Genomic DNA, 15,972 nt, shown 5'->3' on the forward strand with positions numbered 1-15,972 from the left:
ATTATGCATCATGCATGAAACTTTAAAACAGTTTACCTCAACTATTTCAAGCACTTACCAACATTAAAAATTCCTTATTAACCTATATTAATTTATTTTATATGTATTGCAGTTTATAAATTTACTTTACTTGAATGTCATATTAGCAGTTTGTTATTTACCCTAGGTATTTATTTTCATGGTCCCCAGTTACGTTTAACCCCTGTTCCATGTAATGCTGTTATGCAACTACTGTTTCAATGTAAACCGATGTGATATGTATTTGCTACATGAACGCCGGTATAGAAAAATTCTAAATAAATAAATAAATAAATGCATAAGTATATCATATAATGTAAAAAGCAAAGGAAAACAAACAGATCTAATCAATCATGTAATAAAACAAAAATCAATGTATTCTTTCAGGAATCCTCTTTGCAGAAAGACTGAAATCATCAAAATAGTATTAATCATCAGAAGAGGTGCAGAGCAGAGCTAAGAAAATTCACATTACAACCAACATGAAAAAAAAATTCAAATTCTGGTGTCACCTCAGCAAAAAATATCCTTCCACTGCTAAACATTTTGGGACAGATTTTCAAAGGGGTACGCGCGTACCCCCCGAAAACCTGCCCCAAGCTCCCCCTGCGCGCCCCGAGCCTATGTTGCATAGGCTTGGCGGCGCACGTAAGTCCCGAGGCTTTCTTGAGGGGGACGTGGGGGGAGGGCGTGTTGCGGCGGCGCATCATCGGGGGCATTCCGGGGCGGGGCCGTGGGTGTGGTTCCGGCCTGGGGGCGTTTCAGGGGCGTGGCCGAGGCCTCCAAAACTGCTCCCGGGCCGGGGAATCGCGTACCAGCAGCCAGCAAGCGTGCGCGAGTTACGCCTGCCTGAGGCAGGCGTAATTTTTATAATAAAGGTGGGTGGGTTAGGTAGGGGAAGGTGCGGGAGGGTGGTGGAAGGAAAGTTCCCTCTGAGGCTGCTCCGATTTTGGAGTGGCCTTGGAGGGAATGGAGGCAGTCTGCTCGGCGCACGCAGGCTGCCGATTTTGCGCAGCCTTGCGCGCGCGCCGACCCCAGATTTTAAATGCTATGCGCGGCTATACGCGTATCTATTAAAATCCGGCATACTCTTGTTTGCGCCGGTCGTGCGAACAAAAGTACACGCGGGTGTACTTTTTTAAAATCTGCCCCTTTGTGAAGTAATATAAACTCCTGCAAAAAAAGAGACATCTAAAATCTTGCTATACCATAGAGTCCACAGCACTGACTCTCAGGACTCAACAGTAACCTTATGAAAAAGCAGGAATGAAACTAAGTCCTAGAACATTAATACGTCACCTACTGGAGTAACAGAGCAAGCTGGACTACTACAGAGAAACTACACGCTAGCAGAAATACTGCATTCCAGTCTCACAGGCAAAGTGGAGACAGACCCTTACCTAATATAGAAATAAAAGACTACAAATTAGAAACATGTAGATGAAACTGAAATAGAAAGCTTGTTAACCTAGTCTCTGAACCGTGGAATACTGAATAAAGAGCACAATTCAAAAATATAAGAAATGCACATTCCCAAAGATGGCATATTCCAATTCCTAAAATCTTAAAATAATTTTTTTTTTTTTACTTTTGTTGTCTGATCTTTGTATTTTTCTAATAAGGTGGTCCTAGTTTTTTCCCTTGTTGGTTAGTTCCTAATTCCTTTTTAGGGTCTTTCTTCTCATTCTGTTTCTTCTCCTACTAGTTCTTCCCTTCCTCCTCCTCTCTCACACACTCACACACATATGCTCATGCTTTCTCTCACAGACTCCCTCACACCCAACTCTCACTCTCATATACTGTCTCCCCAAGCTTTCAAGTCTCACATTCTCTACACACACGCACAAGCTCTCACTCTAACATGCTGTACCGCAGACACAAGCACTCACTCTCATTCTCTACACACACACACATTCAAGCTCTTACTCTAATATGCTCTACCATATACACACACACAAGCTCTCACTATAATATGCTCTACCATACACACACACACAAGCTTTCACTATAACATGCTCTACCATACACACAAATTATCACTCTCATATGCTCTATCACAGCAACAAACTCTCACTCTCTCAACTCCCCCTCTCCCATTCTCACACACACAGATGCATAGCCAGATTCCCATTCTTATACACACCCAGGCGCACACCCAGGCTCCCATTTTCACCCCCACACCTCGTAGAGGCAAAAACTCACAGTAAAACATTTTTAAAATATATCCGAAGCAGAAAGCCTGTGAGGGAGTCAGTTGGACTGTTAGATGATAGAGGGGTTAAAGGGGCACGTAGAGAAGATGAGACCATCGCGGAAAGATTAAATGATTTCTTTGCTTCGGTGTTTACTGAAGAGGATGTTGGGGAGATACCCGTACCGGAGAAGGTTTAAATGGGTAATTATTCAGATGGACTGAACCAAATCACGGTGAACCTAGAAGATGTGGTAGGCCTGATTGACAAACTGAAGAGTAGTAAATCACCTGGACCAGATGGTATACTCCCCAGGGTTCTGAAGAAACTAAAAAATGAAATTTCAGACCTATTAGTAAAAATTTGTAACCTATCATTAAAATCATCCATTGTACCTGAAGACTGGTGGGTGGCTAATGTAACCAGGGGCAATTCGGAAAACTACAGTTAGCCTGACTTCAGTGCCAGGAAAAATAGTAGAAAGTGTTCTAAATATCAAAATCACAGAACATATAGAAAGACATGGTTTAATGGAACAAAGTCAGCATGGCTTTACCCAGGGCAAGTCTTGCCTCACAAATCTGCTTCACTTTTTTGAAGGAGTTAATAAACATGTAGATAAAGATGAACTGGTAGATGTAGTGTATTTGGATTTTCAGAAGATGTTTGACAAAGTTCCTCATGAGAGGCTTCTAGGAAAAGTAAAAAGTCATGGGATAGGTGGCGATGTCCTTTTGTGGATTACAAACTGGCTAAAAGACAGGAAACAGAGAGTAGGATTAAATGGACTATTTTCTCAATGGAAGGGAGTGGGCAGTGGAGTGCCTCAAGGATCTCTATTGGGACTGTACTTTTCAATATATTTATAAATGATCTGGAAAGAAATACGAGTGAGGTAATCAAATTTGCAGATGATATAAAATTGTTCAGAGTAGTTAAATCACAAGCAGATTGTGATAAATTGCAGGAAGACCTTGTGAGACTGGAAAATTGGGTATCCAAATGGCAGATAAAATTTAATGTGGATAAGTGTAAGGTGATGCATATAGGGAAAAATAACACATGCTATAGTTACACAATGTTAGGTTCCATATTAGAAGCTACCACCCAAGAAAGAGATCTAGGCGTCATAGTGGATAACACATTGAAATTGGTTCAGTGTGCTGCGGCAGTCAAAAAAGTAAACAGAATGTTGGGAATTATTAGAAAAGGAATGGTGAATAAAACAGAAAATGTCATAATGCCTCTGTATCGCTCCATGGTGAGACCGCACCTTGAATACTGTGTACAATTCTAGTCGCCGCAACTCAAAAAAGATATATTTGCGATGGAGAAGGTACAGAGAAGGGCGACCAAAATTATAAAGTGAATGGAACAGCTCCCCTATGAGGAAAGACTAAAGAGATTAGGACTTTACAGCTTGGAGAAGAGATGGCTGAGGGGGGATATGATAGAGGTGTTTAAAATCATGAGAGGTCTAGAACAGGTGAATGTGAATCTGTTATTTACTCTTTTGGATAATAGAAAGACTAGGGGGCACTCCATGAAGTTAGTATGTGGCACATTTAAAATTAATCAGAGAAAGTTTTTTCACTCATCGCACAATTAAACTCTGGAATTTGTTGCCAGAGGATGTGGTTAGTGCAGTTAGTGTAGCTGTGTTTATAAAAGGATTGGATGAGTAGTCCATTACGTGCTATTAATTAAGTTGACTTAGAAAATAGTCACTGCTATTACTAGCAACAGTAACATGGAATAGACTTAGTTTTTGGGTACTTGCCAGTTCTTATGGCCTGGATTGGCCACTGTTGGAAACAGGATGCTGGTCTAACCCAGTATGGCATGTCTTATATTCTTATGATCCCATCCCCGTGACGGCAAAGAAAAGGATCAAAGCTGCAATGCCATTGCAGGATCCTATCCCTGTGATATTGAAGAGGACGGCCAGAGCAGGAAGGCCATCGTGGGATCCCATCCCCGTGGCGGCGGAAGTAGGACATAACATAAGAACATGCCATACTGGGACAGACCAAGGGTCCATCAAGAAGGAACTGGAAATGCAACGTATGATGTATTTTGATGTATTAAAGTCGATTGTATATTGCTCACTTCTGACATTGATGTATAAAGCTGATACAATTTGATGGTACATGTATGTGCAACTCACAATAAAAATACTTAAATTACAAAAAAAAAAGTGTCTTGGGTACATCCCATGCATTCTGGACGGGTCTGGTGTCATAAGGAAGTAGACATTAGTTTTCTTACCTGCTAAATCCTTGAGCCCTACCAGACCAGTTCAGAGTCCCACCCACTATTAGCTGGCATTCTGCTGTATAGTTTATTTATTTTAAAATATTTGTTACCCGCCCGTCCTATGTTCAGGGCAGGGAACAGAGCAACATACATAATAAAATTGAACAAAACAAACAGAAATAAAACAGAATTAAATCAAATCATCATTGGCTTTGAAGGAAGTGCGGGAGGACTCAGGAATATGGCTGCAGCAGAAACACTAGGGGACCCATGAGGAATGTGTCTTTTGAAATAGATATGTTTTGAGAGATTTTCTGAAGAAATTTGGCTCTGAGATTGTTCACATCTCCATGGGAAGGGAGTTCCATAATAGGGGACCAGCAGTAGAGAAAGCACGGACTCTCTTCACCTCCAGGTGGACCATTTTTGGGGAGGGAACGTCCAGTAATTCATGATTAGAGGATCACAGAGTTCTAGTAGGAGTGTACATTTTTAATGTAGCTGCAATCCAAGATGACAGAATGTTGTTCAGAAGGGTATTGATGGTGATGGCAAGTTTATATTGAATCCGGTATGTAATTGGCAACCAATGAAGTGTTTGTAAAATGGGAGTAATATGTTAATGTACAGAAGTCCTGTCAACAAGCAGACTGTGGAGTTTTGTACAATATGTAATGGGCGGGTTAAGTAGCCAGTGAAAAGAGAGTTGCAGTAGTTGAGGCTAGAGAACAGAAGAGATTGGAGGACTGTTCAAAAGTTAGGGAGATCCAATAGTGGTTTCAAGTGCCTTAGGAGGCGTAGTTTGAAAAAAGACGACTGGATTAATGTGATCACCCATAGAGCGTGAAGAATCAGTGAGAATCAGTGGCGTAGCCAGAATTGAATTTTTGGGTGGGCACAAGGTTAACATGGGTGGGCTGTAGGCATGCAGGTCTGAGACCTACTAGTTGTTTTCTTATTGATAAATAATGCCATATACTGCACCCCAGAATGGCTTTCTAAGCAATTTGCAACAGCCATTATGCATCATGCGTGAAACTTTAAAACATTTTTCCTCAATTATTTCAAGCACTTACCAGCATTAAAAATTCCTTATTAATCAGAATTTATTTTACATTTATTGCAGTTTATAAATTTATTTATTTATTTATAAATTTTTATATATTTTTATAATGCACAAGTATAGTAAACAATCAGATCCACTCATGTAATAAAACAAAAATTAATGTATTCTTTCATGAAACATCTTTGCAGAAAACCAGAAATCTTCATAAATACAATAAAATATAATTAATCATCAGAACAGGTGCAGCGCAGAGCTAGGGCAATTCACAATAGAACTAACATGAAAAAAAAAATTCAAATTCTGGTTTCACCTCAGCAAAAAATAACCCTCCACTGCTATTTTGTGAAGTAACACAAACTCTTGCAAAGAAAGAGGCATCTAGAACCTTGCCATACAATCACAGCACTGACTCTCAGGATTCAAACAGCAACCTTATGAAAAAGCAGCAATGCAAATACTACACCAGGCCCTAGAACATTAATACAACACCTACAGGAATAACAGAACAAGCTGGACTACTACAGAGAAACTACACGCTAGCAGAAATACTGCATTCCAGTCTCACAGGCAAAGCGGAGACTGACCCTTACCTAATATAGAAATAAGAGACCACAAACTAGAAACAGAAACATGCAGATAAAACCAAAATAGAAAGCCTGAGAAACTAAAGTCTCTGAATGGTGAAATACTGAAGAAAGAGCAAAATACAAAAATATAAGAAATGCACATTCCCAAAGATGGCATATCTAACATCTCAAAATAATTTTTTTTTTAATCTTTGTTGTCTGATCTTTGTATTTTTCTAATCAGTTGGTCCTGGTCTCTCTTTCCTATTTTTTCCCTTGTCGCTCATTTCCTAATTCCTTTTCAGTGTCTTTCTTCTACTGCTGTCTTTTTCCCTTCCACTCACACACATACACGGTTTCTCTCACAGACTCCCTCACACACTCAATCTCTCACTCTCATATGCTCTCCCCCCCACACACACAAGCTCACATTCTCTGCAGACACACATACAAGCTCTCACTTTCTTACCCCTCCCCAGGCTTACATTCTTATGCACACACAGACACACATCCAGGTACCCATTCTCACTCACACACTCAAACCCAGACTCCCATTCTCACCCACAAACTGATGCTCCTATTCTCACCCACACATACACATATTCAAGCTCCCATTCTCACCCACACACACACATTCAAGCACCCATTCTCACCCACACACACAAACCCAGACTCCCATTCTCACCCACACATACACATTCAAGCTTCCACTTCCTCCCCCTCCCAAGCAGGAAGATCAGTTGGCCTCTCCTGTTGCCACTGGCCTCCTGCTATCTTTGGGCCGTACGGCCCACTGATCTTCCTGCTTGGGGGAGGGGAGAGGGAGGAAGCAGAAGCTCTGTGCGGCGCTTCTGCTCCCTCCCCCCACAAAAAAATAGGAAGATCAGTGGACCATACGGCCGCAAGATCGCTTCCCCATGTGTGCTGTGCAAATGCATGGAATGGTGCGCCGTGGGGATCCTGCGACGGCCTTGTGGGTCCGATGTTCCACTTCCGATTCCAGTTGGGTGGGCCTGGGTCCAAATTGGGTGGGCAGCTGCCCACCCAGGCCCACCCTTGGCTATGCCACGGGTGAGAATGCCAAGATTACTGATTGTTTTAGATATGGAGATATTTTGATTTCTGAAAACAATTTTCTCAGAAGTGTGAGAGAAAAGGAATCGAGAAAGAATCATGATTTCAGTTTGGAGACATTTAAGGCAAGTTTATTATGATTAAGCCAGGCATGGATAATGGAAATACATAGCAACATGAATTGTTCAGTTAAGGTCCAAGATGTTTTGAGAGGAAAGAACTGTATGTCATCTACATATAATTTGTAGTGTTCCCCAAGGTCTGCCAATAGCTGACATAAAGGAGTCAAACAGATATTGAAGAGGTTTGCTGATAATGCAGAACCTTGGGGTATACCAGAAGTAAGTGGAGCCCAAGTTTACGTGTCAGAACCAAATTTAATTGTTGAGAGTGATTGGTCAGATAAGCAGTGAACCATGAAATAACAGTGCCAGCTTGTTTCTTAAAAGATGTTTGACGTGATAGTTCAAGTACCTAGGTTGTTAAAGGGTCTGTGTTGTATCTCCCCTGCTCATGGAGGGGAGGTTTGAGGTGATTTGCTTTGAAACAGTTATACAGGCTTCACAGTGCCATATAAGGGGTGAAGTTAGCGAATCAGATTCTTCTTTGTCTCCATCTATTGACAAGAGGGCTAAACTGGACTGGTCTGGTAGGACTCAAGGAAAGAAAATTAGTAGGTAAGAAACACATTTTTTTATTACTTGACCCTCAAATTGAAATGACATGGGAAATAAGGCGTGAGGAGAACAATTGAAGATCATTATATGCTTTTGCAATATTCGATCTTAGGGTCTGACCCAGTATGGCATTTTCTTATAAGGGTATGGGTATAATGTGTGGAAAAATAGTGTTTATTGCATAGAAAATTCTGTTTATCGTGTGTTATCACACAATATTCGGGCAAAAAAATGCCCCTTATTTATAAGCTGATTTGCATGTATTTGTAATGCATACAATTTTCAAATGCATGCAAAGCAGGTTATCCATAGGTAATCTGATACAAATTCAATAATGCAGCTTGTCGGAAATATTGCAAGCTGTGTAATCTTCCGAAAAGATAGCTACAACTCATTTGTAGCTATGGCTGAGGCAAGGGAACACTAATACACATCCTGATGCCTATGTGCATCCAATTAAAGGGTCACATGGCCCATAAATCCCCACCACCACTACCGTCACCAGTCTTCCTGAAACCTCTTCGGTGGTCTGAATATACTCTGCCCACCCCCTCCACTGCTGCCTATAGAGGTGGCTGAAAAAAAAAAGTTTAAAAAATAGAACGAAGTATTACGTGTGGTAATACTCTGCCCTCCTTCCCAAACCCCCTCCACTTTAAACCAAAGTCAATCCCCCCTGCTCCAAATCCTCCCTGGATCCATATCCTCACTCTCAGAAGCAGCCCCCCCAACCCCTGGCTCCCTCTAAACACAATAGATTCCCTGGTAGTTTAGTAGACCCTCCCATGCCAACCCTTTCCCAACACAGATTCCCTGGTAGTCTAGTGGCCACTCTCTGCCCCTCACACCCCCTTATCTAAAAGAAGACACACTAGTGGTCCAGTGGTGGTCCAGAGCACCCCCTAGTGTTTGGGGCAAGAAGAAATATCACAGGAAGACCACTGTGATATTTTCACAGAGAGGGGACACATTTCACAAGGACCCTCCCCCCCCCCATGATATTTTATGCCTCCTGCAACAGAATATTGTGGCATAGTAAATGACCCCCTTAGCCTGTTGTCTGATAGCTGTTGGTATATAGAGGTCAGACCCTTAGTAACTATGTCAAAAACATCATCAAGAGTGGTAGCGACAGAGACAAAAAATTGCAAATCATCTATGTACAGTCTGTAGACACTACCTAGATTAGCTAGGATGCTACAGACTGGATGCAGGTAGATGTTAACAAAAAAAAAAGAGCAGTATGAAGGTATATATATAGACTAGAATCCTAGAGCAACTTAAAGGACTGGAACCAGCAATGTGACCTAATCCAATTTAAGTACCAAAAGTGGGAATTCAGGCCACAGAGTATTTTCCAGGGAAGAGGAATAAAAGACCAGACTCAGGAAGGAGCAGATGGGCCCAGAGGGGAGAAAGAAGCTCCAGGAACTATGCCAGAACCCTGTATGTTTGAATGCTTGACTTTTGATGTAACTCAGCTGAGGTAAGAATAAAAGTGCTTTTCTGTTGAAAGCCAGAGTTCAGCTGGTTTTCTGGCCTCCAGCACGGCTCCCTAAAGACCCTGCGCTATCACAGGCAGGCAAGGCAGAATCTTGTGGAATGCCCGTGTCAATCAAATGCCATCTCAATGTTACTAGGCCAGTGTGAACTTGATACTGACAATTTGTAAAGAACGAGGTGAACTAGTCCAAAACAGTAGCAGTCAGGCCCAGGGTTTTTAATCTAGTTAGCAGAATCTGATGCTTCACAGTATCAAATGCTGAGGATATATCGAGCAATAAAGAATATAATTAGTGCCCATTTCAAAACCTCGCTGAACTGTATTTATGTTTGACAAACACTAAGAGGAGATCTGTACTATGAGCTGGCATGAAACTGAATTGGAATGGGTCCAAAATATCAGAATTATCAAAAACATTTCTCAACAGGCTGCTCTAACCACTAGGCTACTTCTTTCTTGTGTGGTAAGCTAATGATTGATTAAATTATACTGTTGGCAAACTGTAATAGAGTGAGTGTCTTTACTTTCTCTTTTTAGGGTCAGTATGATTTGGTGAAATGCCTAGCACCTATCCGAGACCCTAAAACTGATGAGGAGGCCCATGAAATTGAGAATGAATGCCTGGGCATGGCAGTACTTGCCATATCTCATTATGCAATCCAGAAGAATATGCAACTTCCAGAACTTCCCAAGGACATTAGGTTAGAATGGTCGCTTACATTCATAAATTTTCAACTCGTTGCTTGATAAACTACAAATTAGGCAAGTCCGATGTAATTTCATTCCTGTATGTAAGCAAGAAAATCCAATGACAAGACGTTTCCTGGCTTTTAATGCTTATCTGGGTTTCCTGATGATTTAAAAATATGTAGATGATTATAAACATCTTATGCTGTCAAATTTGTGCCTCTTTCAGCCAGTGAGATTCCTTGAAATTTGCTTGAATATTCAGTTTAATTAATAGTTTAATCAAGTTAAGGAAAATACAGTCATTGCAAACATATCTTATTATAATTTCTCATGTTTTCTCCTGATACTAGTTAACATCTTAGAAGGTTATTTTATAACAGCCTGGGTACTTTTTGTACCCCGCAGACTTCAGTCCTAATTCTTAAAGTGGACTTGTGTACATAAATCCTAAGTTTGCAGATTGTCCTGGTAAACGTGTACACATATGTGCCAAAAGTTAGTTACTCTTGCTTCTGAGCAGGTGCAACATTCTATGTGTATATTTCTGTGCATCATATTGAAAATATGCATGTAAATGCTATCCCCACCCACTTTGGTGCCCCTCCCCAGCCCCCAAATGCCTTTTGTTAATACAGGTAAGAGTACACATGAAATGGAGTTTCATGCGTACCTTTATATGCAGAACCCCCTAATTGATTTTCAGAGTGCCACTTATGCTCATAAAATAGGGTTTTATGGCTCTAAGCCAATTTGAAAATGAAGCCCTAAAATTCTAGTTTAAATTAAGTTTTTCCATAGCACAAAATGGGAACTAAAAACGGTAACAGATCGGTTTTTGTGTTGGATGCAATATGATGTTTAATTTTAACTTTGTGGTATTGTATTGTAGGCATTCCAGGGGGGCAGAGTCGGAGTGGAGAAAGCATTTATACACATACTTTCAATCTTCAAAACTGTGTTCATAAATGTACTCGCTAAAGATACACCAGCACACAATTGTGTATGCACTCACCGGCACAACCCAAGAATTTTCTAAGTGGACATATGTACATAAGCTCACTCTGAAAATTATGGCTAGAGTCTGAGGGTACTTTGTACCCTTAAAGATGAATTTTCAAAACGTGGTGCATGTAAAAATTAGCATATCTGAGTGTAACTAGCATTTACCCACACACATGCAATTTTATAAAGCTCAAATATACACGAGTAAATAGGATTTGCGTGTAAATATGTACGTGTAGAAAGGGGGCAGTCTAGGGTTGTTCCAGGGCGGGGCCAGCAGTTGCAATTGTAAGTTGCTATTTTAGAAGAGACATGTGTAGATTTGGCAGCTTAGTCATATTTTTACACCTGCCTATTAATTTATTTTATATACTGACATTCGATCTGACATATCACATCGGTTTACATTCAGATACTGTAGGTATTTTTATCTGGCTTATCTGGCTTAAGTGATATTATCTGGCTTAAGTGATTTTATCTGGCTTAAGTGATATTAAATGTCTTTATTGGGAACTATTGAGCGGGTAGTGGGATCTGGGAGAACTGGGAAGAGATCAGGCTGAAGAGCCAGAAGGGTCTTGATAACCTGGACTGGGCATCTGGTGGACTAATTGGTAAAACTGTTAATTTCCTTCACGGGCATATATTACAAAATTTACAGACTTACATATGTAAAAAGCAACTTACCGGGGGGGGGGGGGGGAAGTGCTATTTAAAATATGATTGTAAAATCTCCATGCGTATATTTTTAAACTTGAAAGTAAAAATACATGTGCACAGTAGTTCAGCACCAATTAGCCAGATAAGTCTTGAAAGCACTCTTTATCCAGCTAAGCAAAATAGCCGGATAAGTCTTGGATTTATCCAGCTATCTTACTTATCTAGATAAGTCTTATACTTATCTGGCTGTCTTACGTAGCCTGATAAGTAAGTAGCTCTTTAAGACTTATCCAGTTAAGTAGCAGCAAAACTGCCATTTAGCTGAATAAGTCAGAACTTATCCAGCTAATTTGAATATTCATCTGCATACATTTTTTTTTAAATGCGCGCAGATGTTGCAGTGTAGATTTCTGCATGGCCATAAGCGCAGGTTTTTAAAATGTATCCTCCATGACTTTAACCCTACATGGGCTGCTAAAAATTACCTTCATAAAGGAAGATAACAGTTCCAAAAACAAATAGAAAAATGTCTTGCAAAATCTAAGAAGGGATGTAAAATGGTGGTTAAGTATTTTGGTTGCAATCCTGTTAAGAATTTTACAAACATCTAAAAATAAATGAATTATGAAATAGGTATTGTGTGTTTCCTTTTTCCAAGCTCTGCTAGAATTGAACTTTCTCTCTTTTGGTCCAGAGCAGTTAAATAGAAACTCTTTCGCTCAGACTTATAATTTGTGTCTCTGCCTTTTTGTTTTTTTATTGGAAAATATTTGTTGTATTTATTTACTAAAAGGAAAGAGATCAGAACACAGTATCTACTTTTCTTTTCTTTTGTTTTTCAAGCTACAAGCGATATATTCCTGAAACTCTGAACAAGACCATCAGACAGAGAAACTTTTTAACTAGAATTCGGATCAATAATGTTTTCAAGAACTTTCTAAAGGAATTTAATAATAAGACCATTTGTGATAGCAGTGTGACTTCGCATGACCTGAAAGTTAAATATCTGTCAACTCTGGAAACATTGACTAAGCACTATGGAGCAGAAATTTTTGAAATCTCGTCATTACTGATTTCCTCAGAGAATGAGCGAAATGGATGCATCATGCAGGGCAACGAGACTGTGCCACAGTATGAAGTGATGGTAACGGGGAATTCTGGAATACAGTGGAGACGGAAAACAAATGTCAGTACCTGGTAAACTGCTTTAGAGTGATTTGGTTTTGATACTTTAGGAAATGCAACTTGAATATTTTAACTCTGAAAATTCTCCAAGGCATCCTCTTTCCTTTTCAAGCCTTTTTGTTTAACTTTTTATTTATCCGCACACAGTAAAACCTTACAGTACAAAAGTAAATTGAACATTTAGAAGCATGTATAACAGTGACATAGATTTACCAAAACCATGATAGACTTAATCAGCAAGATCCACCTTTTACATGCTATTTGAATAAAACTATTTAAAAAAAAACTCTCTGCAAGACTTTTTCAGTGTCTATAATAAATAGTTTTTTTCCCATTTATTGCAAAGGATGGTAACAATTAAATAACTCTCCTTGACTAGGAGAGACCTGTTCTGTGCAGTAGGTAAATGCATAGACTTTTTTTTCCCTAAAATTCATTCGCTTAAGGCAGTGGTCCCCAACCCTGTCCTGGGGGCCTACCAGCCAGTTGGGTTTTCAGGATATCCACAATGAATATGCATGAGAGAAAATGTGCATGCACTGCCTCCATAACATGCACATTTTCTTGCATGCATATTCATTGTAGATATCCTGAAAACCCGACTGGCTGGTGGGCCCCCAGGACAGGGTTGGGGTCCACTGGCTTAAGGAACAGTTTTTAAACTGTTTTGGTACCAAGTTTTTGACTCCTTTTTACCTGCAGCCTTTGCACCAATTTTTAAAGCGAAATATGCACACACTTTCACTTTGCAACTTGCCATGGGTATTCAATACCTGCAAATGTTTTCACCTACTTTCTCTGCAGGTACTTTGCCATTGAGCATAATGTGCATAGAATTGAAAATGCAGAATATGGGCATGATTTACTAAAGATGTTCTCTTATTCTGTATCTATGGGAAAAATACTTAGTAAATGAAGCCCTGTGTGTGTTATTTTTATCCCCTACCTAAACATGCTCCCCTGCACCCCCACCCCCCACCAGGAATGTCACCTCTCAAGCTGCATTGAGGGAGACCAGTTTTCAGACCTCCATTAGTGCAGGTAAAACTGCTTTTTGCATGTGTAAATCATTTTGAAAATTGCCCTCATAATTCACAAGTGTATTGTTTACAGGCTGAGCTTTAGTAGCCATCATGGTCCTGCAGAAAACTGGTATACTATAACATCTTTTTCTTGGTCTTCTAAAAGGTATCACCACCTACAAAGACTTCAGTTCTTTACAGGCTGTGATACCTTTTATAGGACTAACTTAAGAATTGTATAAAGATGATTATGTATATGAGTTCCTGAGATCTATATGTTCCTTCTTAATGAAGTAAGGAGATTAGCTTTTATCCATGTGGATTTATTGTTATGTAGAGGGACTCTAGTTTGTATTATAGCACAGTTTAAAAATGGTGATGAAAGAGAAGACATGAAAAGGATTTATATTGCATACATGAATATAACATTGATTATTCTATCTCAAAACAAACAGAAGATGTATGGGAGTTACTCTAGGTAATGTAGTAGTTGGACATGGCAGATAATCCGTGCACATATCCACATTTTTAGCATCACATGGTAATCATAGGGTTGAACTGGTTTTCTGCAGTTTACATAGCACATTTGATACAAATAAGATTTCCTTCAATACCATGTCTAGCTGTCTCGTTGCCCTGCCTATCTTTGATTCCACAAGTTAAAAAGCGGACAACAGTACAAGTAGATTTTTATTAATATGCGTTATATTGGACTGCAGCCTTTATAAATGTAGAGTTGAATTTCAAAGCTGCTTATGTGCTTACAACCCTGTTTTATGTGTATGATGCTTTGAAAATCATCAAGGGGTTGTTGTATAAAAGTAAATACAAAACACAATTTCACATACTTTTATCTGCACTCACGGTATGGTTTTCAGGGGGTGGAGTTAGGGCTGGGAAAGCATTCATGTACATATTTAAATTTTCAAAAGTATGCACATTAATCTACATGCAGGAAGTTACACCTGCTTTAAGCAAGGTATAACTTTCTGCATGTAAGGCTGTGCACAGTTTGAGATAGCATGTGAAATTTCAAAGCTGATATTTGTGCATAAGTCCATTTTGAGAATTTTCGATAAAGTCTGCAGGTAAACGTGCTTGCACACTTTAGGCACTCTGATGTGGGCACTTTGAAAATTATCCTTCTGTAAGTGCAATTTGCATTGAACTTGCACTTGTTTACAAGTCCCTTGACAGCAGAACTATTTGGGGAAAAAATAATTTCCTAGTCTTCTATATCTTTTCTTTATTTGAAATATTTATATCGATGACTTCATATTCAGTATTTTCTGGTCCTTTAGGTTAGTATTTTTAGGTTGTGTCTCATTTTTCTTCTAATACAACACTTCCCAAACCTTTAATCCCTATGACTGCATTTTAACACTTAAAAATTTGCATGACTGAAGACGCTGACCAAACAAAATAGAAGATCTTTCCTTGCCTTTCTTCCCTAGTATTCTACCACTCACCCAACATTGGAAAATGGTGGCAACAGGAAGCAGCATGGGGCATGCGAATTATCATTAGTTAGGGTAGTATGTAATACAGGTCAAATTATATTTTAGGGTAATAGCGAGTTATGTGTTAGTGAGTGAAGAGATATTAAATGCTGTCAGGAGCATGCACAGCCAAGCTCTCCATCTTTTATAATTTAAGTATATTTTTACATTTTAGTTCTGTTTGAGCTCAGCAGCTAGCCAAAATGACCGAAAATGTTTTTGTTGTTCTTCATACTTACTTATCTTTATGCATAGGTTGTACTAAATGACAAAGAAAAGAATAAGTTGAAAAGAAAAAAATCTGAAAATAAAAATAAGAAGAGTGATGAAAATAGTAAAGCCCTGGAGGGATGGAATAATTTTTCGTATTTCCCTGAAATCACACACATTGTCATAAAGGAAGCCACAGTCAGCATTAATAAGCAGGACAACAAAGGGATGGTAAGTAGGGATGTGCAGAGGGACGCCATACGTTGCATTTGGGATTCATATTCGTTGGGGGGGGCAGATACGTTGCATTCGGCAAAGGGGGCCCCCGATACGTACATGCATTAATTCTTA

General features: G+C 39.5%; 1 protein-coding gene across 1 annotated transcript in view; it reads left to right on the forward strand.

The window, feature by feature from the left end:
* The window catches only part of JAK1 (Janus kinase 1), a 169,851-nt gene that overhangs the window by 85,095 nt on the left and 68,784 nt on the right, over positions 1 to 15,972 (forward strand). Inside the window, 3 exon segments of the mRNA XM_029618043.1 lie at positions 9,891 to 10,054; positions 12,549 to 12,891; positions 15,667 to 15,852. Of these exon segments, the coding sequence (XP_029473903.1) occupies positions 9,891 to 10,054; positions 12,549 to 12,891; positions 15,667 to 15,852 (693 nt within the window).

This window comes from Rhinatrema bivittatum, chromosome 10 (assembly GCF_901001135.1).
Source record: "Rhinatrema bivittatum chromosome 10, aRhiBiv1.1, whole genome shotgun sequence".
NCBI lineage: Eukaryota > Metazoa > Chordata > Amphibia > Gymnophiona > Rhinatrematidae > Rhinatrema > Rhinatrema bivittatum.